Source organism: Euwallacea fornicatus, chromosome 16 (assembly GCF_040115645.1).
Source record: "Euwallacea fornicatus isolate EFF26 chromosome 16, ASM4011564v1, whole genome shotgun sequence".
Classification (NCBI taxonomy): domain Eukaryota; kingdom Metazoa; phylum Arthropoda; class Insecta; order Coleoptera; family Curculionidae; genus Euwallacea; species Euwallacea fornicatus.
In genome coordinates, this window is record NC_089556.1 from 492,800 (window position 1) to 515,690 (window position 22,891).

The 22,891-nt window shown below is 39.2% G+C and overlaps 1 protein-coding gene across 1 annotated transcript in view; it reads left to right on the forward strand.

The window, feature by feature from the left end:
- The first annotated feature begins 213 nt into the window (after positions 1-213).
- The window catches only part of LOC136344223 (tribbles homolog 2-like), a 40,364-nt gene continuing 17,686 nt past the window's right edge, over positions 214-22,891 (forward strand). The window contains exons 1-3 of the mRNA XM_066291467.1: positions 214-360; positions 1,240-1,733; positions 6,605-6,894. Coding sequence (XP_066147564.1) covers positions 1,353-1,733; positions 6,605-6,894 — 671 coding nt within the window. The 5' untranslated portion in view covers positions 214-360; positions 1,240-1,352. The remainder of the gene's footprint in view (positions 361-1,239; positions 1,734-6,604; positions 6,895-22,891) is intronic.

Genomic DNA, 22,891 nt, shown 5'->3' on the forward strand with positions numbered 1-22,891 from the left:
GCGCATGAGGCCCGCCCATTTCTTTTACGTTTTTAATTGACTTACCCGAGAAGGCGGCAACAGTGCCGAGCATTCCGAGCAATGGCGCCACGACGCGACGTTTGGATTTTCGTCGATTTTTCAGACGGACCATGCCGGCGGTAGAGTGTGCACGTTCGCTCGTTCTCATCGTTGAATTCATGGCTGTGCTTTGTTATTCGTTTGTTTCGTGTTGAAGACTTAAAAGTCGGGACTTTGAGTGACATTTTCGGGCTTTTCACTCGGTTCTAGTGGTTCCAGTTATAATTGCCCTCCCCCCGCGAGCCATATTTCGGATTAATTCCGCAGTTTTCTGCCTGACCAGTCAAAATCAAATTCAAGGTGAGTGTGTATACCATACGCAATGTCACAATAATGGTTCTTTTTGACCTTTTCCAATAACACATACGTGTCGTAATTTTTACGCAAGGTTTTTTCGTTTAATTTTTTTGGGTGTTCCATTGTTTCAAGGCAAATTTTAGTTCGGGCTTCTTTAAAGAGTTTTTTTTTTTAATATGTTCTCATCGGTTTTGTCCCAAAATTATTTAATTTTATCAAAACATTTGAAAATGTCAAAAACATTTATTTCAATAACTGGTAAACAATCGCCCAGTCGTCATGGTTACATACGATTAGACAGACGTTCAAATTTCCCGTCCTGCATTGAAAATTTTTACGCAAATTATGATACAACGTGATGGGGAAAACGTTTTGCCTCCTCGAAATCCGGACGAATTCAAGATTTCTCATGTAGTCGCGGGACTGCGCCCTCGAATCTCTAATGTATGTAATATCGTAATTGCGACAGCCGAACTAATTCGTGAAAAGACGACAAACATAAAAAACTAATTTAATGTATTTGTTTTCAACGAAATTGCAAGTACGTATGGATCCGTGTTTGTAGATATTTTGCGAATGTTTAGTGTTCGTTTGAAAATGTATTAATCAGTTTTTTTGGCAAAAAAGTAAATAAAGTATATGGAGTACCTTGAGTGCGATATGAAAACGACACGTTACTACGTATTTTGAATAAAATAGAAACTCGAGGGACATGAAAAATTCATTTATCTTATTAATTTTCCAGTCAGTTATTCCGTAATAGTAAAGACATTTGTTACCAAATTCCGACCTTTTCAAATGTTCTTTTTGCCTTGTACAGTGTTTTCTTTATAGGTGCATTTCGCCTTACTTTTTTACATTTACATCTAATGTTGTTACCAGATCATTCCTGACACATCAACCTTCTTATCAAGCCACAACATCGACCTCAAACTCACATCTCTTGAAGCAAGCCTTCAAGACACAAATCAAGCAAGACAATAATCTTGTCACCCATGCGAGGCAACAAAATGTCTACTATCCAGAACGGCGCAGTATCAGCCTTGATATCAGCCATGATACATGATACTGACAAGCTGAGGCATAGTGATAACCCTCGTGATAACCGTATCCCCGTTACGAGTCGGGATATCGTGTCTTCGTCCATAGCCGATGCTGTGATACGCAAAATTCGACTAGCTAACAGCTGTGATCCACGAGTTAAGGCCATCAGCAAGGGAACTCAACAACATGAAATTGTGATACCTGGGCAAAACTGTGATAACGACTTGGATAATGCTTTATTCACTGACAAGTACCAGTTGTTCGAACAAGTGATTGGGAGTTCGTTGTATAGGTGTGTTGACGTGAAGAATAAGCAGGAGTTAGTTTGCAAGGTAAGATTTTTGGGGAGGTGTTATTTTTTGGGGTAGGTACATTTAGATGAACATCACATCATGTTTTTTTTCTCGTTGTCTTACACTTTCAACCCTGCATTTACATAATAAATCCCGAAGTTTTCGTCCTAGAGGTGAGAAGTGTTTTCCCTGCTTTAGAGCAGGACAAACACTCCTCGACAGATCCGCTCATAACTGACGATCCAATGGAGACTATTATCGTGACAGCGTCATTTGTCACTGGAGTGTTTTCTCTTAGTTGATTTGTCAATTTTTTAATGTAATACGTGACGGCGAGATGGCGAGCAAAATTTGAGGTTTACGGGGATTTGTCCCGGTTCTACCCTGAATTCTGGGTTAAATTTCTTCGAACTTCCGATAAACGGATACTATACATATTTCATTTTAAAGCTACCAACTGTTAGTAGCTAATTGTCTAGTGTCTTAATCTCTTTGCTCCAACAAGGGCTTAATTCTTTCCAATGCGATTTGTGTTAATCGCTAAAACGATTAACCTTCTCAGCAATTTTCCATTGACAATTTGCCGAGGAATTTGCATACTTACATTATCCTCCAATACTGTCCAAGGTCAATTATTGTGACACGCTCACCACAATTTTCTGGCTGATATATCATTCCATAAAACATCGTACGATTTCGTCAGCACCAACGTCATTTCCTATTTCGTGTGTTACTATTGGTTGTTAGATTTTCGTAAGTATTTTTGTTTAATTTTATTAGGGATATATCCTCGTATATTCCACGTGAAATTTCACAATATTTCATAAATAGTAATGGATACGTCTACTCATTGAGCTACTGTGATACACGCTCATCAAGGATATCGCATTCACATGTTTGAACTCTAGGTTCAACGATTAGTTTGTGCAATAGCATTTTTACGATATTTTATGATTAAATACGTTGATGTTCCGTCTCGAATTCCATTCCAATGGATTAAGGTCCAAAAACTTTTGGGGTTAAAAAATCGGTTCACTTTTAAGCAGTCCACATATCTTTTTTAAGGTTATAAAATCTTGGTAGAATATTAGTCAGCTTCGCAGTTTCAAGTGTGCCTTCACAGCGAATCTACCAGAAATAGTCTTTTTTCAGCGAAGCTCCAATGAGATAACATCCACAGGAGTTGTGGACGAACGTCAACGTGAAGCAGCTCTATCGAAACACGGTTTATATATCTATGCCTGAAAATGATTTCCAATTGTATTTTGACCAGCTGCCGAAAGCCTTTATAGTCTGATGGAATTACATTTTCTTTTTTATTTTGGAAAATCTCAGACACCACAGTTCAGTTATCACACATTTCAGTCAACTATTAATGTAAATTTGAGTCGTGGGATTCACTTAAAAGTTCGTTTTGCACTCGTTCCTGCAGGGCATTCTCACAATCAAAATAGGTTTTTTGTGAGATGTTGGATACTTTCCAAATCTTGATAGACAAAATCCCGTTTTTCTTTCTTTTTTTTTCTAGAAACTTTCAGATTTTAGACTTATGTGTAACAAAGGCTATTTCACATCATAAGTTACGTGACATTCTAACGAACAAAATCGATTTCTTTTGATAGAGAAAAAAATTCTTACACCGGGACGTTGGAACAGCCTTTGGCTATGGCATCGGGGAATAGATAGATAATATTCTGTCAGGAACTTGTCCAATTATTTAAAAAAAAATTAAATGTTTGTTTTTTTATTATTTTTACTTCAGCTTTATCTTGAATTCATTTGTTATTGAGACTTTAATGGGCCCCACGAACGGTCTCCCTGGCGTCCAAGTCGATACATCAACTCACTAAATACTCAGTTCCACACTTTCTCCAAACGTATATTCACAATTTTTTACGACTTACAATTTTTTCTCACGGCAAAAGCATCGACCCTAGCTATCACAGGAGTTTTCTCCCCAAAGCCGACTCCAGTTTCCTATCCAATTTGCATCCTTGTGTTTGGTTCTCAATCTAGCCACCCTTCGGCTTTTATGGTGATCACAAGTTTGAGATCAAAGTTTACCCTCGCTTTTGCCACCTTACACCTTACCTAACCTGTTCCGTTAATATTGGTCCTTAGTTGCCCTCCGTGTAACCCCCAAGTTCGAGATCAAGTTATAGAGTGGGTCGAGAGAAGAGTGAATTAAAAACTGGTCGATGAGATCCCATATTTGTAATGGAAATATTTTAAAATATTGCTCCATTCTAAACGGAAATTCGGAAATTTCCGTCCCTGAATATTCATTCATCCGTTGACGCATCCTTGTCCGAGGCATAATTCTAATTAAGAAGCGTATTAATCAGCAAAGGGCATAAACGTCTCTTGACAAATGAGAGGAAATTCAGTTTGCAGTGAGCAAGAGCAATCATTAAGTGACGTTTCTGAACTCGTACCTAACACTAGCCGGACAAACGAGGAGGGAAAGTTGAGTTTCCATCCCCGCTCTCCTATGTACTCAAATAATATTTTTTTAAATCTTCTCTGTGCCCGTTCCCAGTTTTATGTTTTCCCCCATTTGTCCTTAGCTTTTCCTCTGGTTTCCTCTTATTGTTTGGCGATCAAATGATAGGGTGTGGTGGTGGGTGTCCGAGTGAGGCAGACGTAAGTGCAGCCGCCTTCCTGATACCAAGGTACATAAATTGGCGAAATGGGTGCATGTAACTATTTTTTTGCGAGGGGGTTGATGGAAAATTCCGACCCTGCATCAGTATTTGGCTCATAATTTGGATTCCTTCCCACTGCCAATTTTTAAATAAATAATATAATATATTTAGAAGGGAGCACATGTAGTTTTGGCTTCGCGTTTTCTACTAACCGGGCATGGCCCTACGCTCTCGCCCCATTTTGCAGTCTCATTAGGTGCAACTCGCACAAGCGCTCATTACAATGAAGCTGAAACATTGAACATTGGAACGTTGGCCCAAGGTTAAGATTAATTTCAATGTGTAGCGATTGCGAAATATATTTTTTGTGGGTTGGCCAAATTTATTTACTCGCTCTGGTCGATCTAAAAATACCAAGGTTAATCTGTTGCACCAAGCGTTTTATCCGATATGAGTAGTCATGAAATTAAAAAAGTCTGGCAGAACAAGGAAAGTCGTCATCAATACGGCAATTAGTTAACAGTAAATCTAATCCGCTACGTTGCTCTTCGATTTATTGGCATAATTGTGGGCGTATAAATGCGATGCAAGATTACAAAACCAATTCAAAGACACGATCATTCCACCTTGATAATTCTCAATTATTCAGCATACATTCTACGATAATTCGTAGAAGGGCAACTGCACATATTCCTGAACCGCCGCATTGCCACCTTGAATACTTCCTCAGTTACGAAAAAGTCCCACCAGCTGCTTTGGCGCTTTTCATCTCGGGAAGATTACGAACCATTAGTAGTCAGCGCAGGTATTACTTAGCCCCTGACATAGAAATATTATAAATTGATATTTTATTTCTATTAAAACGAAGTTGCCCAACGTTTAAATGTGATGTAACAACGTGCAATTGTCAAGGTAATGTCGTTTTTGCAGAGTTAAATACAAAAGAATTATTTGTTAAACAGCTATATTGTAATTGGTGGGTAGGTACACCTAGTATGTAATTATATATGTGTTTTATTTCAGATTAAATGCCAATGAAAATGTGTTATTGACTTGTAGGGGTAAAGTTTAGACGTGTTCCAAGTAGGAATTCATGACATCATCTCCTATCATGTACGCATCGAAACTTAACTAACAATCGCCATTTATTAATTCACCTTAAATGGTACGCTCAATAGTGATTACAAAATGATTATAACGAGAGCTATAAGACCAATCCTTTTTGGTTTCGAAATAAGTCTTTCACAAACAGGTTGCAAAAAATACAACATACGAATCGATTTCCTAATGACCAGCTCAGCATATAGTGTTTTAAAATTGGTATCTAATTATTATGTAGGTATCAGTGACAGTGCTGATATTAATAATATTGCCTCGCTACCAGATTTGCAGGTTGTCAACTGCTAAATGCAGGAAAGTTGAAATACCTTATGTAAAGGGTTTAGGCGACCTCGAGGTCATCATGTAGGTATTTGAATGAAGACAAGAAAGGATGCGTAGTGCATGTCAGAGTATGGAGAATCCACAGGTGTAAATTTTAATTACTTATTGATAGAATAAAAAGCATGGTAATAAACAATGGCCGTTCTTCTATTCCCTTCCTGTCTCGTAATGACAACTCCTTTCTTGGTGGACTCCAGCTAACAAAGTAATGACACAGCGTCGGCAATATTTGATCAAATTAACCGCCTTTGGTTTGTTAGGAAGTTCTAGAAGACCATTTCTCAGCAAATCGTCGGGTTATAGTAACGACGAAATAAGAGCGGGAGTATTGGTCAGTTTCTCCGTTACGCGGGCATTTTCTTATCACCAAAGTTACCACAAGTTCGAAACCTTATACCATCATTAACGTGCCGTAAACCTTACTTGCAAGCGAATTGTCATAGAAACGTTAAAATGCCATTTTTTCTTCATCGGATGCTTGGTTCAACGGAAGTTAATTTAATGTTAAAACAACCAGCACATTCATAATTAACGAATATATCTCCAAGAGATCTTTCCGTTGGCCGTTCAGACCGAGGTTAGGTTTTTTCCGATCGAATTACTAAATCAGCAGATGCGTTGCAGGTCAGAAAAATTTCGATCTGGGTAGACAGGTCTCGCCAATTCACGCATTTCCCTCAATTTTTGAAGATCTGCATGATTTAGGAATGTTTCAGTGTTCCCTCCTATCGCTAGAAATAAGTGGTCCCAAACCCAAATCATCTACCGTTCTAGGACAATTTCGAACACTAAGGTAGTTTTTTTTAATTTTATTTCTTTCAGATTGTGTCAAGGGATAACCACTCGTTGATCTCCGCACATTATCGGTTGGATTCTCATCCGCTCGTCCAATCGCTACACGAAGTGGTCGTCGGGCAACGCTATCTCTACCTCGTATTTCCGAACTCGCACGGCGACCTCCATTCGTACGTGCGACAGCGGAAGCGCCTGCGCGAAACTGAAGCGCGCAGACTCTTTAAGCAGATCGTTGAGACGGTACAGCTCTGTCATCAGAACGGGATCGTACTGAGAGATTTGAAGCTGAGGAAGTTCGTTTTTGCGAATCCTGAGCAGTAAGTATTTTTTTTTATATTGAGGATTTTGATGTGGGGGTAAATGCGCTTCTGAGCATTTCTTGAGGTGCAAAGTCGTTCCGAAAGACCGCCCGGAAAATCACGAGATAACAGGAGTCGGTTTCCGTAATTTTTGGGTTTAAACTTTTTTATGAATTTTCGAAATTTTGCAATTTTCGGTTTTCCGTTCTTTCCAAATCTCTGGAATTTTAAGAGAAATTTAGCGAGCGCCAATTTGCCTAAAACGCGTCGGCGCATCGTGGGAAATTTCAAAGGTCAAATCTAAAAGTACTTGTTTTCCCTTATTTTTCCTTCCAGCAAAGCAAGTTTTCAGCACGGCCGGTTTCAAATCGTTCTCACTGTATCAGTGGCTTTTTGTAGACACATTTGTTAATATCTGATTTTATAAATCAACGTGTAAGGATTGACGCTGGAATGAAGACTGCACGACGCACTAGAGGATTAAGATGTTTGGTTGCCGCAAAGCTATAAAAAGTCAGCACCAAAACGGTTTTTCACCAGCAAATCGCTTACGTTGCTTTGAAAACTACCAAGGAAACGCTAATCGTAATTGGCATTTATATCTTCGTCAATTACGATCTTTCTGTTTTCTGTGCATGCATTTATCTACCGGAACTATCTGCGGTTCTGAAATAACTTGAAAGGACGAGCAACACGAAAACTTTGCACACAGTTACGATTTATTCTTGGCGTGCAATCTCCTTTATGTGTCCAGGAAGGCACTGTGAACTTTAAAGCTCAACTTTAACCGGAAGTGGCCAAAACAAAATCGAAATCCCAGCTGTGCGAAAGGAATTTTAAAGTTCGGAGCGGAAGCTGCCAATCTCTGTCGCCTACCTTGGCAGCCGACCTGACCAAATTTATCGAATAGATCCGGTCGCATTTTCATCGCAAAAAGACTTTAGGCCCTGGAGCTATTTTAAATCCGGAGTTTGCGGCAATTTCGCAAGAATTTTTCAATTATCCGCCTAGCAAACGATACACTTAGCTTGAATGCCATTAAAAGGCACGAAAAAGGGCGCGGTTTTCAATGTTACAGGGACCCCTTTTCTTTTCGCTCATTACTCGATTGAGCAACGAGGCTCGTTTCTTGTAGGTCCCATTGATTTTCTCGATTGCGCGACCGGTCGAAAGGTCAGCATTTTATTATTAATTCAGCATTTCAATTTCATTGCACTATTTCATCTTGAGTAATTGCGTGTGTCAATATTGGCAAAGGTAAATAAATGGCTCCGAGCTCCAATAAAACGTACTTTAATTTGTTTGACCAGCGCTCTGAACAAATCATACGAAGCTTTCCTCGCCTTTGCAATAAACGCCATAAGACTCATTAAGATCTTTACAAAATACATCTTACACCACGTTTCTACATTTCCAACAACACAATCCTCTTAACGTTACCAACTCGGTTGCCAATCCACCTGAAAGGAACACCGTAATTGTTATTTAAAGTTACCAAATAGGATTTGGCAACCCACCGTTGTCATTGTAGTTCGTACCTATGTGGTAAAATATTGATTTCAGCCAATTATGCATTTGTGTGGTACCTGATGATGGTGCGCGCGTGCTTCAGGGTGACCATCGACGTAACGAGCTGAATCTAAGGATATTTGCTTATCATTGGCCAGTCGCAAGGTCAAATAAAGTTGTTAATGCCGTGAAAAATCGCCATTAATTAAGCATTAAAAATCGAGCTCTTCGTCGAGTGATGTACAGACGCGGAGAGTTATTGCAGCGTAAACCACGTCTGAACCACCCAAAGGTGGTAGATGTACGTATGAGATATTGTTACGTGTTCCTCGGAGCAGCTAAATCAATCAGCAATTTGCAAGCTTGCGTTATTTTACATTGACCTCTAGACCTTTCCGATATGTGTAACACAATTATGTATTCACCACTCGCTAATTGGTGTAATTTGCCCTTTGTTTTCGATCTATGTATTCTCATTGTGAACCAGTTTGTTGGGTTTGTGCGTCGATATTATTTTGTAATAATTAGAGCCGTCGTATTATGTGTTTACGGCAAGGAGCAATTAAACGCATTCCATGGAGTTTACCGTTCACTCAGAGGTTTAATAAAATATGAATTTTGTAAGTTCCAGAGGTAAAACTATGAGGCAATAGATTTCAAGTGAACCGTCAGGCCGAAGCCAAACAAACACTCACTTACACCGAGATATTTCGTTGCTCAATTTTTCGTTACTTCCCAATCATGAAACGTGTGGGCAGAGCTTTACCTCGGTGACGAAACCCGGGCAGTATATTTGAATTTTAAATAGACATTTTTCGGTTTCTATGGACTCTCTTAGCTAGAGCACTTCTTTATAAAAGACAATCGAAAACTCTGCGCCGTGCTCGCGAACTAGGTTAACTTTTGACCACGAAAATGATAAGAACTTTGTTTAACGGGCAATTCGACCTTTGCTCGAACCTTTCTCAACCTAAAAATCATCTGTCCACTTTATTTTTATTATTAACCAGATCCGAATGTATTTCTGCTGATGTTTCGATCTGTGAAGTGGCACGCGATAAAATTATTACTGTCTCAAACGATAGTTAAAAACCACAATTGAAGGTTGAACCATTTTTATCGAGAGCATCGGAACCGTCGTGGAAAAACCGTGGAAAGAGCGTTCTTCCTCCTCGATTTCGGGGGCAAATTCTGGATAGTGCGAGGCCGAACCTCGATTCCCAAGCTCCAGATCGGGAGGAATGGAGTGCGAGACAAAAAAATGATTCAAGGCGATCACATTGTGCGGTTTAGCGTACCCCTTGGTCGTAATAATAGATCTAGAGGTGAATAAACTTCCTAAGTTCAATTAACTTAACCGAGATGATGTTAATGTGAAAAGGGAAGACATCACGAGCCGGCGAATCTTACAATTTCCCTAAAACTCGATCGTTGAACTGTCGCACGATTAGAAGATCACTTTTATCCGACTTTACTCTTCGTGATTTTTCCCGGCCAGCAGGCTATTTGCTTCACACAAAGTAATAATCGCGCAGAGTTGTAAAAATCCGTTTGTCAAATTTACTTAAGTATCACAGGATCTTTTGGTTGCAGCTGTTACATAACTTCCGTAATCTAAAGACTCGAGCCCAAATCGTGCTATCTCGATATCATCCTTAAAATACAGCTGTACATGCCAACAATAACCTTTCAGGGGGAAGAGTTCGCGGTTAACAGCTCATCTTTAAGCTCACCTACATGTACTCTTACACCTTTAGGCTCTTCCGTTTCCCATTTCCCGACATCGAGAGCGAATGCTCTCAAATCTTTTCCTCCATGTCGGGTCCCATTCCTGGCTTCCACGATCCACTCGACGACCAGGTATTCCAGTTCTTGGTCTCATCAGACGCGATCTTTGAAAGCAGAGAGAAAGAGAGATAAATGGGGATATAGAGGAACTCGATTGGATTTCGGTTGGCTTAGGTCTGGATTTGCCGCATTAAAGTATCCCCGCGGAATAAGATGCGATTAGGAGTTTAGTTATTCGCCCACCACGGTTGTTTCCTAAAGATCGTTCTTACCACACACTAAGTGTTGCGCTTGGTTGAAAATGAGCCTATATGGTATTAAACCGTTCAGTTTTTATTAAATTAGCAGTAAAATAATTCTCAATAATTATAAAAATTGCTTCAAAATGATAATAGTTTCAAAATCCGAGCCGAGCAAAGCTATCCGTCCACTTTGCAGAAGCAACAAAATATTTACTGTTTATTATTATTTTTTTTTAATTCTTCAAGGCAATTTAAACGTGCCATTGTGAATATCACAATATTGTTTACTATTTTCACAAAAGTGCAGGTTAGTACAAGTTACTTGTAAAAATGGGTCGTAAATCTTCTGAAGTTTCTTCTCACGTAAGAGAGTTGATCATAGAATTAAATGCCGAAGGAAAATCCCGACGGGCAATGGCCGAAATTACTGGAAGGAGCAGATCAACGGTCCAGTCCACCATGAAAAAATATAAAGCAACAGGAACATTGGCGGGAAGAGGGAGAAAACCTGCATTTAACAAATTCGTGAAACGGGAAATTATTAGGAAAGTGAATGTTAATCCAAATATTACTGTAACAGATTTGGGAAAGAGAGTTGAAAGTAATTGTGGAGAAGTTGTACATGTTACTACAATGAGAAAATTGTCGAACAAGAACGGTTCAGGGCACGAGTAGCTAAGAAGAAATCGTTTGTTGGTGAAGTAAATAGAAGGAAGCGTCTTGAATTTGCTTAACAGTGTATTAATAAAGACGTTGCAATCTGGGAAAACGTTATTTTCACGAATGAAACTGAAATTGAGTTATTTGGAAAATGACGAAAAGTTTTAGTCAACAGAAAACAAGGAGAGACGTATAAACCAAAATCCAAGGGTGAAACATGAGGTAGTTCAGTTAGTTCTCATTCGGGGGACGTATGTCCTGGCTTGGTGCGGGTCGGCTTCATTTTATTGATAGAATTAGGGACCGCTTTGTCTGCACATTCGTAAGAGCAATTTACGAGACGGTTCAAATAACATGGGAATTTTGGATAAATACGTTTTTGAACGAGACAACGGCCCTAAGCGTCAACCGAGTATTGTTAGCGGTAACACACCAAAAGTATTGGAGACCTCGCCTCATTTGCCAGACGTGAACCGTATTGAACGTTCACGGTTCGATTTGAAAGAAATGGTAAAAAATATGAAATATCCAATAAGGAATAATTAAAAACCAGTTGTCAAGGAGACTGGGCCAAAATAGACGTTAATTTTATTAAAAAAAAAAAAAAATTGTAGAATCAATGCCCAAAAGGCCGGGGGGGATTGTAAAACAGAAAGGATATTCCATAAAGTAGACATTTCGTATCAAAATCCAAGTGAATGCAAAGTAGACGAATAATTTTGCTCGGCTTAGATTTTGAAATTATTAATATTTTCAAGCAATTTTATTTAAACTAAATAGTTTAATTGCGCGTAGGCTCATTTTCAACCAAGCGCAACATTTGGTGTGTGCTATAAACAATTTTTAGAAAATAACTATGGTGGACGAATAATTAATCTCCCGATTGCATTCACGACTTTAACTTTATCTAAAGGTGTTTGTTTAAGCTTGTGCAAGTTCGAAAGGTATTCGAAAAGGAAATTTGTGTTTGGTTACTTTACCGGCATTATTCCTATTCATCACAGCTCAAAGAGTCTTCTAATCATGATTCAGTGTCTTTTTTTTATCCTGAGATAGGATTGCCATTCGAAGGTCTATACATTGAAATATCTGAATAAGGAAGAGTTTTGATGTGGATTGTAGATGTAAACGATCTTTCAATGTTTGCTGCTATCTACTTGCCCGCTTGTGTAATTTATAGACTCGGTATGTAGGATTTCGAAGAGATGCAAATTAACCCTGTCTTAAACCATAATTATCGAAGAATTCAAATGGGTAAAGCATTCATTTAATCTCGATATTAATTGATTCCGTGTCTGGTCGTCGATTGTGTTATCTGATGACAACACCTCTTAAATCATGAACATCAACGGTGACATTTCACTTAACATTCATTTCCATGGCAACCATAAATAAAACAGCAAGGTGAACCATTGTGGTCTATTAGTTTGCTAGATAAATAATGATCCATAAGCGTGTCATTACTATCCTGTTGTTCAACTGTTTTTTAGAAAAAAAAGGCTAGAAAACGTACTTCACAGTCATTCAACACGCCCAATAATGGTTTAACGTTAATAATGGAAAAAAGCTTTTGCTTCGAACGTTCGACGTCATTTGTTCAGAAAAGTCCAGTTACAAATAAAACTGGACGATATTACGTACATGGGCCTCAATATCCAAGTTTTTCAGTCGACACCTTGGTAGTGGAAATCTGGAAGTTTTTCCCTGTTGTTCAAACGGTTCTTCCATCTCGCTTCATAGATGCCGCACCTTTTCCAGTGAGTTTTCCCTTTTGTCCGTACCCTTCCGCGCCTGCGACCCCGTTAGGATAGCGCAGCAACGGGATGTTACAGCAAACGAAGCTCTCCAGCTAAATGGAAATCATTTTCCAATACAGGGTGTCCAACGAATACGGGCCACTATCCGGATCTTGGGAACTGCGACTAGGAAAAAGCTGGAACTTGGGCACCACACTAAAGTGGAGGCGATCTATTGATTCAAAATATTTTCGTGAAAATACTACTTCCGCTCATACCGGCAATGAATGTCAGCTCGCTTATTTTAAACAGAACACCCTATATATTACAATAAATTTCGATTCTGTGGAACAGTAGGAATATTTTTCGTGTATAGTGTTCTATACCAGATTTTTAAGATTTTCGAAATATTTTGAATTTTCCAACGAAAATTAGAGTTTCAGCCATGAACGTGTTTCCAAATAGCTCGAAAATGGCTAAGTGTTTTGTAACGTCTAGAGCTACTAGGTGGCGCTGCTGGCCAGAATCTAAGTGTGGCGGCACTCGTAAATTATTCAAACGAAGATTATCTCAATATGTTTATTATTTACGTTGAATGTAACAAAGTATTGACCAGAACGTGTGGTGCATTTGGTGTCCGATACCCAGAGAAACCGAAGCCATCACGAAAACTCCTCAAACGCGTCAGAGATCATTTTAAAACGAGCGGATCTGTCAAAACGTCTCACAGAAGAAAGAAGCCTATCGTTGGCGATCGTTGCGCCACCTAGTAACACTAGACGTTATTTAAAATGAATTCTTAAGTACTGAACATTGAAACAATTTTTCTTTTTTTTTTTTAAATAAAATGAAAACGGTAAGATTTAGATATAGACAATTGAATTGAAAGTGGTACTTATTCTTGGTGTTAAATATGTATTCGTTGAAAAATAGGGGGTTCCTGTTTAAAAAATTTGAGTTTCTTACAATTCTTCAAGGATAATTTTGGACTCTCTTTTCGAATACCCAGTACGAAGAAACGTGATTTAACTCACTGATGCGAGGACTGTAAAGCATTTTGTACAATACCGCAGAATTCCATTGCGAAATATACTTGGCGATTATCGAATTCATCGGACACCCTGTATAGTTGCGTGTAAATTATCGTCGTTAAATGATTTTGGTAAGAGCGTGAACGGGAAACTGCATCGAATCGACCAGTGTAAAGTCGCTACTCAGTCTGAACGCTGATGGCATTTGACGAGGTTTAAAATATGAAAACGACGAAGAAAATAAGTTCGAAAATGACTTACGAGTTAAATTTTAGAATTCGGAATGTCGACCGTCATCACACCCGTCACTTTCCCTTATTTCACTCTCTACTCATATGTAATATTTTTAGCAGACAAAGCTTGCCAAAAGTTCGCGGATGCACATAAAATCGGGCGCTGACGCAGGTACCTGTTAAACTGTTAGGAAAGACAAATAAACTTATGTAGAAAACACGGCACTGGATTACAAATATCTGTTAAGTGTACGATAAAACACTGGGGAGCGGATGTGCGTAATATGCCATTCGCATTCGAGGTCCGTGCCAGAAGTGTGATCTGAATATGGCTTCCTCTATGCTAAAACATATCCTGGTTTATTCGGGTCAAAAATTAAAATGTACACGGACCAATAACACGGGATCCCATCACAAATCAGTTATAAAAACTTGACTGGCATTACAAAACACAGGATACCTTCCCGACTTCCCATCTTAAGAACAAACGTTTTTTTTTTTTTAGGTCATCCACTTACAGAAATAGGATATCCCCCTTGAACCAAATCGACCATTCATCGGATCCTGTTTTAGCAGGCACGCGCCCTCATTGTTCGAATTGTTTCTTTAGGTTGCCTGTTCGGGGTATACTTTAACAGGCGGAAGTTCCACAGACACGTTATTGCCAGCACGAATCCCACATAAAAATCTAAATTTAAACAAATAACAATAATCATCGAAAAATTCTTCATCGCTCAACCCGAATCGATTGGTAAACTTTCTCAATTAAAGTGAGTGTGACAGAGACAACCAGATAGTGTCGTGATACGGATCGTCTTACACACACTCGTAATTTATATATACGAACATATCTGTGTTTATTAAACGGCACGTGATATTTCGAAACGTATATTATGTACATGAAACAAGCGGCAGAGGAGTATTAAGTTATTGCAGCATTTTGGATTTTTCGGAATGATAAGGATAATTTTATCATCCGGGAAGATTGTGAGAACTTTGTCAGTGCTGTGGAAAAAAGTGCATGTGTACTAGAGATACGTGGGAGAATCAACGTCGTATCTGGTATATTTTTATAAATAACCACAACAATTCGAATATGTTTATAAATATTGCACGCTTGATTTCCTGTGCTGAATTGGGTGTCCTGCAAGGAGTAACATGTTGTTGCTTCATGCGTTCCAAAAAGTTGTGAAACTTCTTTGATTATGAATGACGAGTTCAAAACAAATAAGATGCAGAGGTCTCCGCCGCGGGTCACGATGACTCCATAACCCAAATTTCAACTAGGAAAAAAATCACAGCTCCAAGTGATCCAGCATCTGGACGGTTGAGCCGCGCACGCGGCTCGAAGTTGCAGACATCTGATGAAATCGTCGATTAATACGTGAGATCTTGTTCGATTTCCAGCATAGAAACCTCGACGACCGTGAAACGAACCGCGAAAACAACGGGCCGCCCGATCCAGGAAATTATACCATGAGATCGAAGAATTCTTAGACAAAGATGTCAGTCAAGAGAAATCCACATTACGAAAATCTTGCGTGACGATTGTACAACAGCAAATTTAAACCGAAAAATAAAATAAATACGTTTCGGATCAAAATTAAATAAGAAAGTGAAAATACCTGTGCGAGTGGTGCAAAATCGAGAATTGAACTTGAAAGTTCATTAGCTCGCTCGGAAAGTGCAACTGAAGCCACAAGTGGTTGGAAGACGTGAAAGATCTTATTATACCACGTTAAAATGGTATAGAGAAATGGGGGTTTTGCGAGATAGATTCACAAACTGGAATGCCATACTCTTGGACTGTTGCACTAAATTTGGGCTCGTTATCACTAGAAACCAACCGTGAATGACATGCAGTTTCTCGTCCTTCGTGCCCTTCCGATCGATCTTTTTGCGATTTTCTCTTCGTCGGAGGTTCTAATTTCGTTTGAAGGTAGTCATATTTAGTTACGATTTGATTATCGCAGAGCCCTATAATTTTCATTCCAGAACATTAAGGCGTCCGTCCAATTTCCTTTCTCCTCCTCTTTCCAGTTACAAGTCGTGCAGTCCTCAGACGGTCGCTATTGGTTGATATTTTAAAAATCTTCAAAAATAACTCTGTCATCCTCACGTTCCCCGGTCTCGTCGGGGACTCCCAACCGTACATCGATGGCGGTTCTCAATAGGTCAATTTCCGCCTCAATTTGCAGACATTTTTAGGCCGGCCCGTCCAACCATGAGAAAGATATTCGCAACTTCGAACCGGTGTTACTCCCTGTAGGCAATAAATTTTCGAAACCGATTATAAAGCAAACATGCACACACACGTCAACCCACTAGAAATAGCTGTTCCGTCGAACGAACGGTGTAAGTGTCGAAAGAGACGTTGTTGCATCAAGTGTTGCACAAATTGTTTAAATCTCGTCGCTCGTTGTTTTAGGCCGTTGCACAAACGCCACTGTTGCCTTCGGCGACCGAACCTACATTTTCACATAGGCGAAATTTGTTCTGAATACATTTTCAACAAACAAAGAGGAGTTCTTATCAGGATTTTTTGACAAATTAACGTCTTCGGTCTTGATGGGAAAACGTTGCGAGATCTAAATCAGTTGTTCATCGAATGAAATTTGCAAATTTCTTCATTTTACAACTAGCGATATCTCGTCCTTCTCTTGCCTTGAGGAGAATCTTCTCCACCGGTGAACTTATCGTTCGCAAATTGTTTTTTCTTCTGTATGGCTTTTTCATCCATCTAATCTGTGTAGTAATCTTCGGGGCCTACGATAATGCCAGCGTCTCCGATACTGGTAAAGTTCAGAACCATTCAAGACCTCCACGTCTCAAGCCTTCTCCTTGAGCCGATTCTAATCGTTTTATTAAAATTGCTAATAATGTCTATGACACCATTCTACACCTTTAAATAAAGCACATTACTGTAATCTTACATTGCAGAAAATTATTTTTAAAGCTTGATAGATGTATGCACATATAGCAGAACGGTGGCATTGCTCAAAGGATTGTTTGTTCGACTAGTACAGGTTGAAATATGACTTTTCAGTGTTTTGATGTTAAAATAGTTAAGGTACAGTTAATTAATCTCGGTTTAACTAGGGCATGCAGGTGTGGTGTATTAACTACACGTCTTTATTGCATTTTTTGATTGAATTATGTATTTACGGTTTTGTAACAGATACTACTAGTTGTGTTGCAATAGTATAAGCCAAATCGACTACGCGACGTTTTTATCCGACAACCAGTAAACCTAGTTCCGATTGTTTGCGACATCTAGAGCATGCTAAAGCAAGGATTAAATATCATCTCTTGGACCGCTCTTTGTATTTAAAAAATCAACCGCCTCATAACCTTAATAAAGACGTAGGCTCGTATAAAAAAAAACAAGGCCAAGAGTAACAAAATGCAACTTAAGTCCGCAAGTGGGTTAAGGTTCCCGCAAGGTTCTATGAAAGCAATTACTCATTCACATGCTTCTGCGCTTTAGACGGAGACGCAAGAACGAGCCGTAGCGGTGGTGCGAGAAGGAGAGAACTGGCGCCGATGTGTAGTTCCGAAAGGAAGCGAATTTCGGTACGGTATTGGCGATTTTTTCGTCTAGGGACGATTTGTTTCAAGGAAACTGACATTGTCCTCTTTTGAGCCGTAAAATTCGGGTGACCTTGACGAAGGGACGTGTGGTTTTCGTTGATTCAAGTTTGAATCACCTTGGATAGTCTGGTGCAATAACGCAGCCAGATGAACCAGGACTCGAATGCAATTTTTCACAGTTTCAGATTAGTCAACGACAAATTGTTTCGTTACAAATGTGATAAGCGTTAGCGGAGACCCCCTGAAATACGCGACAATCGTGTCTCGTTAGTATCTTGCGTTGCGTGTGTAAGCCTTTCTTCTTGATAACGTTACAAGCACATTAATAACTTGGACTTAGGTGGAGCTATTTACGATGATTTGGAATTATTGTTCGCGATTATGCGTAAGATTATGTAAATTGTGGAACATCTTATGTAACCTAAGGATATAGCTTAATGTTTCGTTCAAATACCTCAGAAATATACTGCCATTTAACATAGTATCTTTTTCGAGTACCTCATTAATTCTAATGTGCGCGAGGTACTAAATCAAATCAGAAGCACGCTATAAAATCGCCACAACCCAACTATTAGATGGAGCTTAGCAACCCGGCTTACCTGCGCTTGTGAGCCGTCTCTATGGTAACTGCTGAGCGATCTCTTGACAAATGAACGTCGCAGGGTTGTCGCGCTACTGTGCTTTTTGCGAACACCGCAGTTCTCAATGAAGTCATCTCTCGAGTCTCGAATTTGGAAAAACCGAGCGAGACACTGAGGACCCAAATAAAATTTTGAAGTTTTCCATTATTCCTCGGACCTTTGTGATTGGGATACGTTCCATTTCCTACTTCAGGGTTATGTGTGGAATTAATGCGATCCACGCACTCTCTAGAGCATTAATTATAATTATTATTGCAGCAGCCAGCGTGAATGTTGCACGTTGGAGAAAGACGGAACACGCGCCAAGTACATTGCACTATTACGGAAGAGCGGTGCATAATGCTATTGAAATATCGGTCAAATTATTCTATATTTTGCGGCCGCTGATTGCTGCAAGTTTTGCATTTTTTCCAAAGAAACCCATAGGCGTAGAGATATAGTGGAAAGTCGGTGTTAACTAAAAACATCCTTTAGAGGCAGAGTTTTTACCTCATAAATTCCTTTTCTGCTAAGATCTTCATAATATTTTCTTCTACGGCATCAACGGTCTTTTATTTCTCGCCTATTCCGCAAGGTATTAAATAATATCTTCGCGTTTGCGCCACATAATGGTGCGGGCAATAATTATGGTAAAATTTCTCCACTTTTCCGTAATATTCTGCAAATGCATTTTTTGCACTTTCTTTCCGCCATCGTTCATTGCACCTCGCCATTTTTGTCCGCAACGATCAAACGTTCACCTATCACTTTCTCAAACCGTTATTTTCACAATTGCGGTTTTATTCAATTAGTCCATTAGGCGAGGATTAGGCTAGGTACCCCTGCTACAAATTAGATCTACAATAAGCCTCGGCTTTTGAGAAAAAGACTGTTTTAAATGCGATGGCGGAAGTAATATGAATTTCAGAGTATTGGCAAATTTTTGCCATTATTTAACACTGGAGAGACAAAAATATTAGTGTAATGCTTATGCAATTGGGATTTAAAAAATGTCGAGGGAATTCGGTAATAAGATTAAGCGGTTTGGACAAAAAGCGACTAGTGGAGTGCCGTTAAGCGTAAAAGCATCAAAATCTACATGTTTGAAGTCTTTGAAATGGTTCATTGCACTGTTGGTCCTTCAAGTTTCAAGGTAAATTTAATTGTCGTAGCAAAGAAGTAGTTTTGAAAAACAGTCACTTCTGGCCCATTGTGGTCATTACGTCGGGTTAAATTTACATCGTTTTGCTGTTCAATCAAAAACGTCATTACCGCGAAGCCTGGGGCGAGATTCTGGAATCGGCTTGGCGACCGGCATAAACCACCCAAAAAGCGCCCAGAAAAACGTTTCGTTCTGCGTTTATTAATGGTGCCAACGTTACATGGGACCCCTCACGGGGTTACTGAACTAACCACTATTCTACAATATATTTCACTTCGCTCCAAAAATTCCATACTCCACGACACTTGCTGTAATATTAATAATTTTTTTCCTGAAACAAAACAAGTTTGGTTTTACAACAAATATTATCAGAAATCACTGACTCATTAAAATAACCTAATGCAACATATTGCTTTAATAATACCTCATAAGAAAATTGCAATCGGCCGTTTTGCAAAAATATTGTTGTAAAATCAGCAAGAGAATTTCCGAGGAATTGCACGTTCACTGCAGAATGCAATGGCGCAAATTACGCATTGCAAAGTCGGTGAAGAAAGAGATAACCCATCAAAAATTATACAATACTGTTTTATAATACTAGGCATAGGCGGTGAAGAAGTTCTTAGATTATGTGGAAACGATCTACCAAATCTAGCCGATCAGCGTTTTAGTATAAGTGGCCACCATTTTACCTGATGCCTAGACCCAAAAGTGTCACCCGGTTCTGTTACGGAAATCAGCGATTTATATATAGCAGATGTACGGAGAACCAGATAGACCAGCCAAAGGTTCAGTATCAACAATAGAGAATGGGTTTGTGCGGTGTTTGGGCTACCTCACAACCCCTAGGTTTCGCCACGCATATCCACCTTATTCAGAGTTATTCACGTATCACACATTGGGCCATCTAATTAACAAACTTACTGTAGGTTGGCTAATATTTTGGTAATGGCGGATCGGTGCGTTCAAGTACTTCGTGTGTATTAATACATCTCATTTTGAAACAAGTATTGACTGCCTTTCCAGACGCGAATGTGTTTCGTAATTTTAGAGGCCTAGATTTTGCAAAAACCCCTGCAGGTGTAACCGATTAAGAGGATGCTTGAAATAGAGATGTATTTGAGCTAGGTCAATACGTAAATTATTAACGTACGTATAGTGACGTAAAGTTCTCTTTTTGGTTCGTTCTGCGGTTAATGGTTTGACCATCAGAGGTGGGTGTCATTTGTTCCGACACGAAAATCCTGCGATTGAACCATGTTATTCTTGAACTATACAATTTTGTTAATGGCTGGAAATGAGGGCGTTCGTTCGTTGTCCTTCTTCAAAAATTAGGGAACGATTTTAGCCGTCCCTCAATCTTAATTTCGCCCACTTGGACTGCTCTAATTTGTCACTTAAAGGGCGATTTTAGTACATTCGATAATTTACTTACTCTTGAAAGTGCCTGTCGTCGAAAACGATGGAGATCTATTGGAAAGCCAAGCTTGGAGAAAACAAATTATTAAAGTGGATACAAAGAAAAATGCGGGCTTTTATGTGGATTTTAGCACCTCGCGTACTATTTTCTTCCCTACGTTTCTGCCATCAGAACGTCCTGAATTTTAAATATTTCATAATTTTTATGAAAATCGCAGGAACCTTCGAGGAATCCCACGGAAATCGAAACTGGAAAACGCGGGTTGGCACATCGTTGCCAAAATCCTTACTCTTGTCGTTTCGATGTTCAGCCCCTTCCTAAAATATTCAAAACGTGAACTTCCCAAAGTTGGAGAAAATCTTGCTTGTCGTCGTAAAAATTGTAGACATTTCTCCATTTAAGCTTCGGAGAGTTTTCGTGAGGGGTCCTCGATCGTCTCAGACAAAATATTAAAAAAAAAGACGATTCCTATGAAAATCCCCTTGGTAGACTTGCCCATGAATCAACTTGGAGAGATCTTTAGATTGGAAAATTTAGTTCCCGAAATAAAAGGCAATTTAGCATTTAGTACGCCCCAATTGTAAGATCTAATGAATCCTTTCCCTCGTTCCTCATTCTCCAAATTCGAGGAACTGGAACGGCACGAGCACTTGAGTCATCTTCAATCATTGAGCATCTCCAAAATCCTTCAAGTAGGCGGAGCCTATTATTCAACAGCCCTGAACAATGGAAACGATAAAAACACTTCCTGATTCGAGAACGAGTCGTCTAAATTAATCGGCCCCCAAGAATCTCGACATTGCGAAACGATCTCACGGTCACGGACTCGCTTGATTTATTTCTGTTATTTTGTCTTTCTACGTAAAATAATGTCTTTCTTTTTGTTCATATGGTATTTTCATTGGATCGAAACCAAAACCAACAGAATGTTTCTGTTTATGCAAAACGGGAAGTCGCGCTTATGAGCCACGCTTCAGAGAGGTGACTATCAGGTTACATTCCGGGAAAAGAATCAGTAAAAGTCATCAAAACGTTAACTTTTGCTGGAATTTTACAAAAATACACGTGTTTAAAGATCCATATCCAGTGATAGTGAACTCGGTGTCAGGGTACCAACCATCAAGAAATGTGAAAGTTCGTTGACTCTACAAGAGCGATGGTAAATTCGCGATGCAGTTTATCTAGGTTACAACGAACCTTGTTGTGATAAAAATTCAAACGTGACCTCACGTATAGTTTTTGTGAAGATTCACGTTGTTAAGTCAATGTATAATTGTGTGAACTTGAAAAATCAAACAGCTTCAACCGGAAATACCCGCTTAACCCGAGGGAGATATGGCCTTTGTCTTCTAGATAATGGAACAAAGGCACTTAACCACATATCTAATGAAAACATTAAGTATTTATGTCATTCCCTTTAAGAACGGCAGTACAAAGTCTGGTCATCAGCAGCAGTTCTTGCAAGACAAAGCCTGGTCACTCGACACTTGGCTAGCACTATAATCCTTGAAGATGGCAGAATATTTTATGTAAATACTCGGAATACATTAGGGGAGATTTAGGAAGTATTTTAGTTCTAATTGACGTTACTATCAAGAGAATGATAGGTGCTTAGAATTGTGTCGCCTAGTTGGTATGTTGCTTTGAGCAGACCAGTTCGGAGAGGTTCGGCCCTTATCTGAGCCTGTCAGAACGTGCCCCAGACTACCTGAAGAACCACAAGGTGGATTCGAAGTTCCTCTATGACCTTGTAGAGATGTGCAGTTTGTAAAATAACAATTGTTGTTTATTCTAGTAATTGAGCATGTTTCTTCTCTCAAAGCCAAAACAACGCACTTTTACCAATTTGTGCTATCAAAGGGTTACAAAGTCTACCATTAAAATCAACATACTTACATTATCTTGATGTTAATGTCATTATACACACACACAAATAAATAAATAAATATATATAACAATCGCTGGTTGGGCTGGAAGTGCATAGCGCAATTGGAAGTCGCAATTCGATATTATGCAGGTGCGT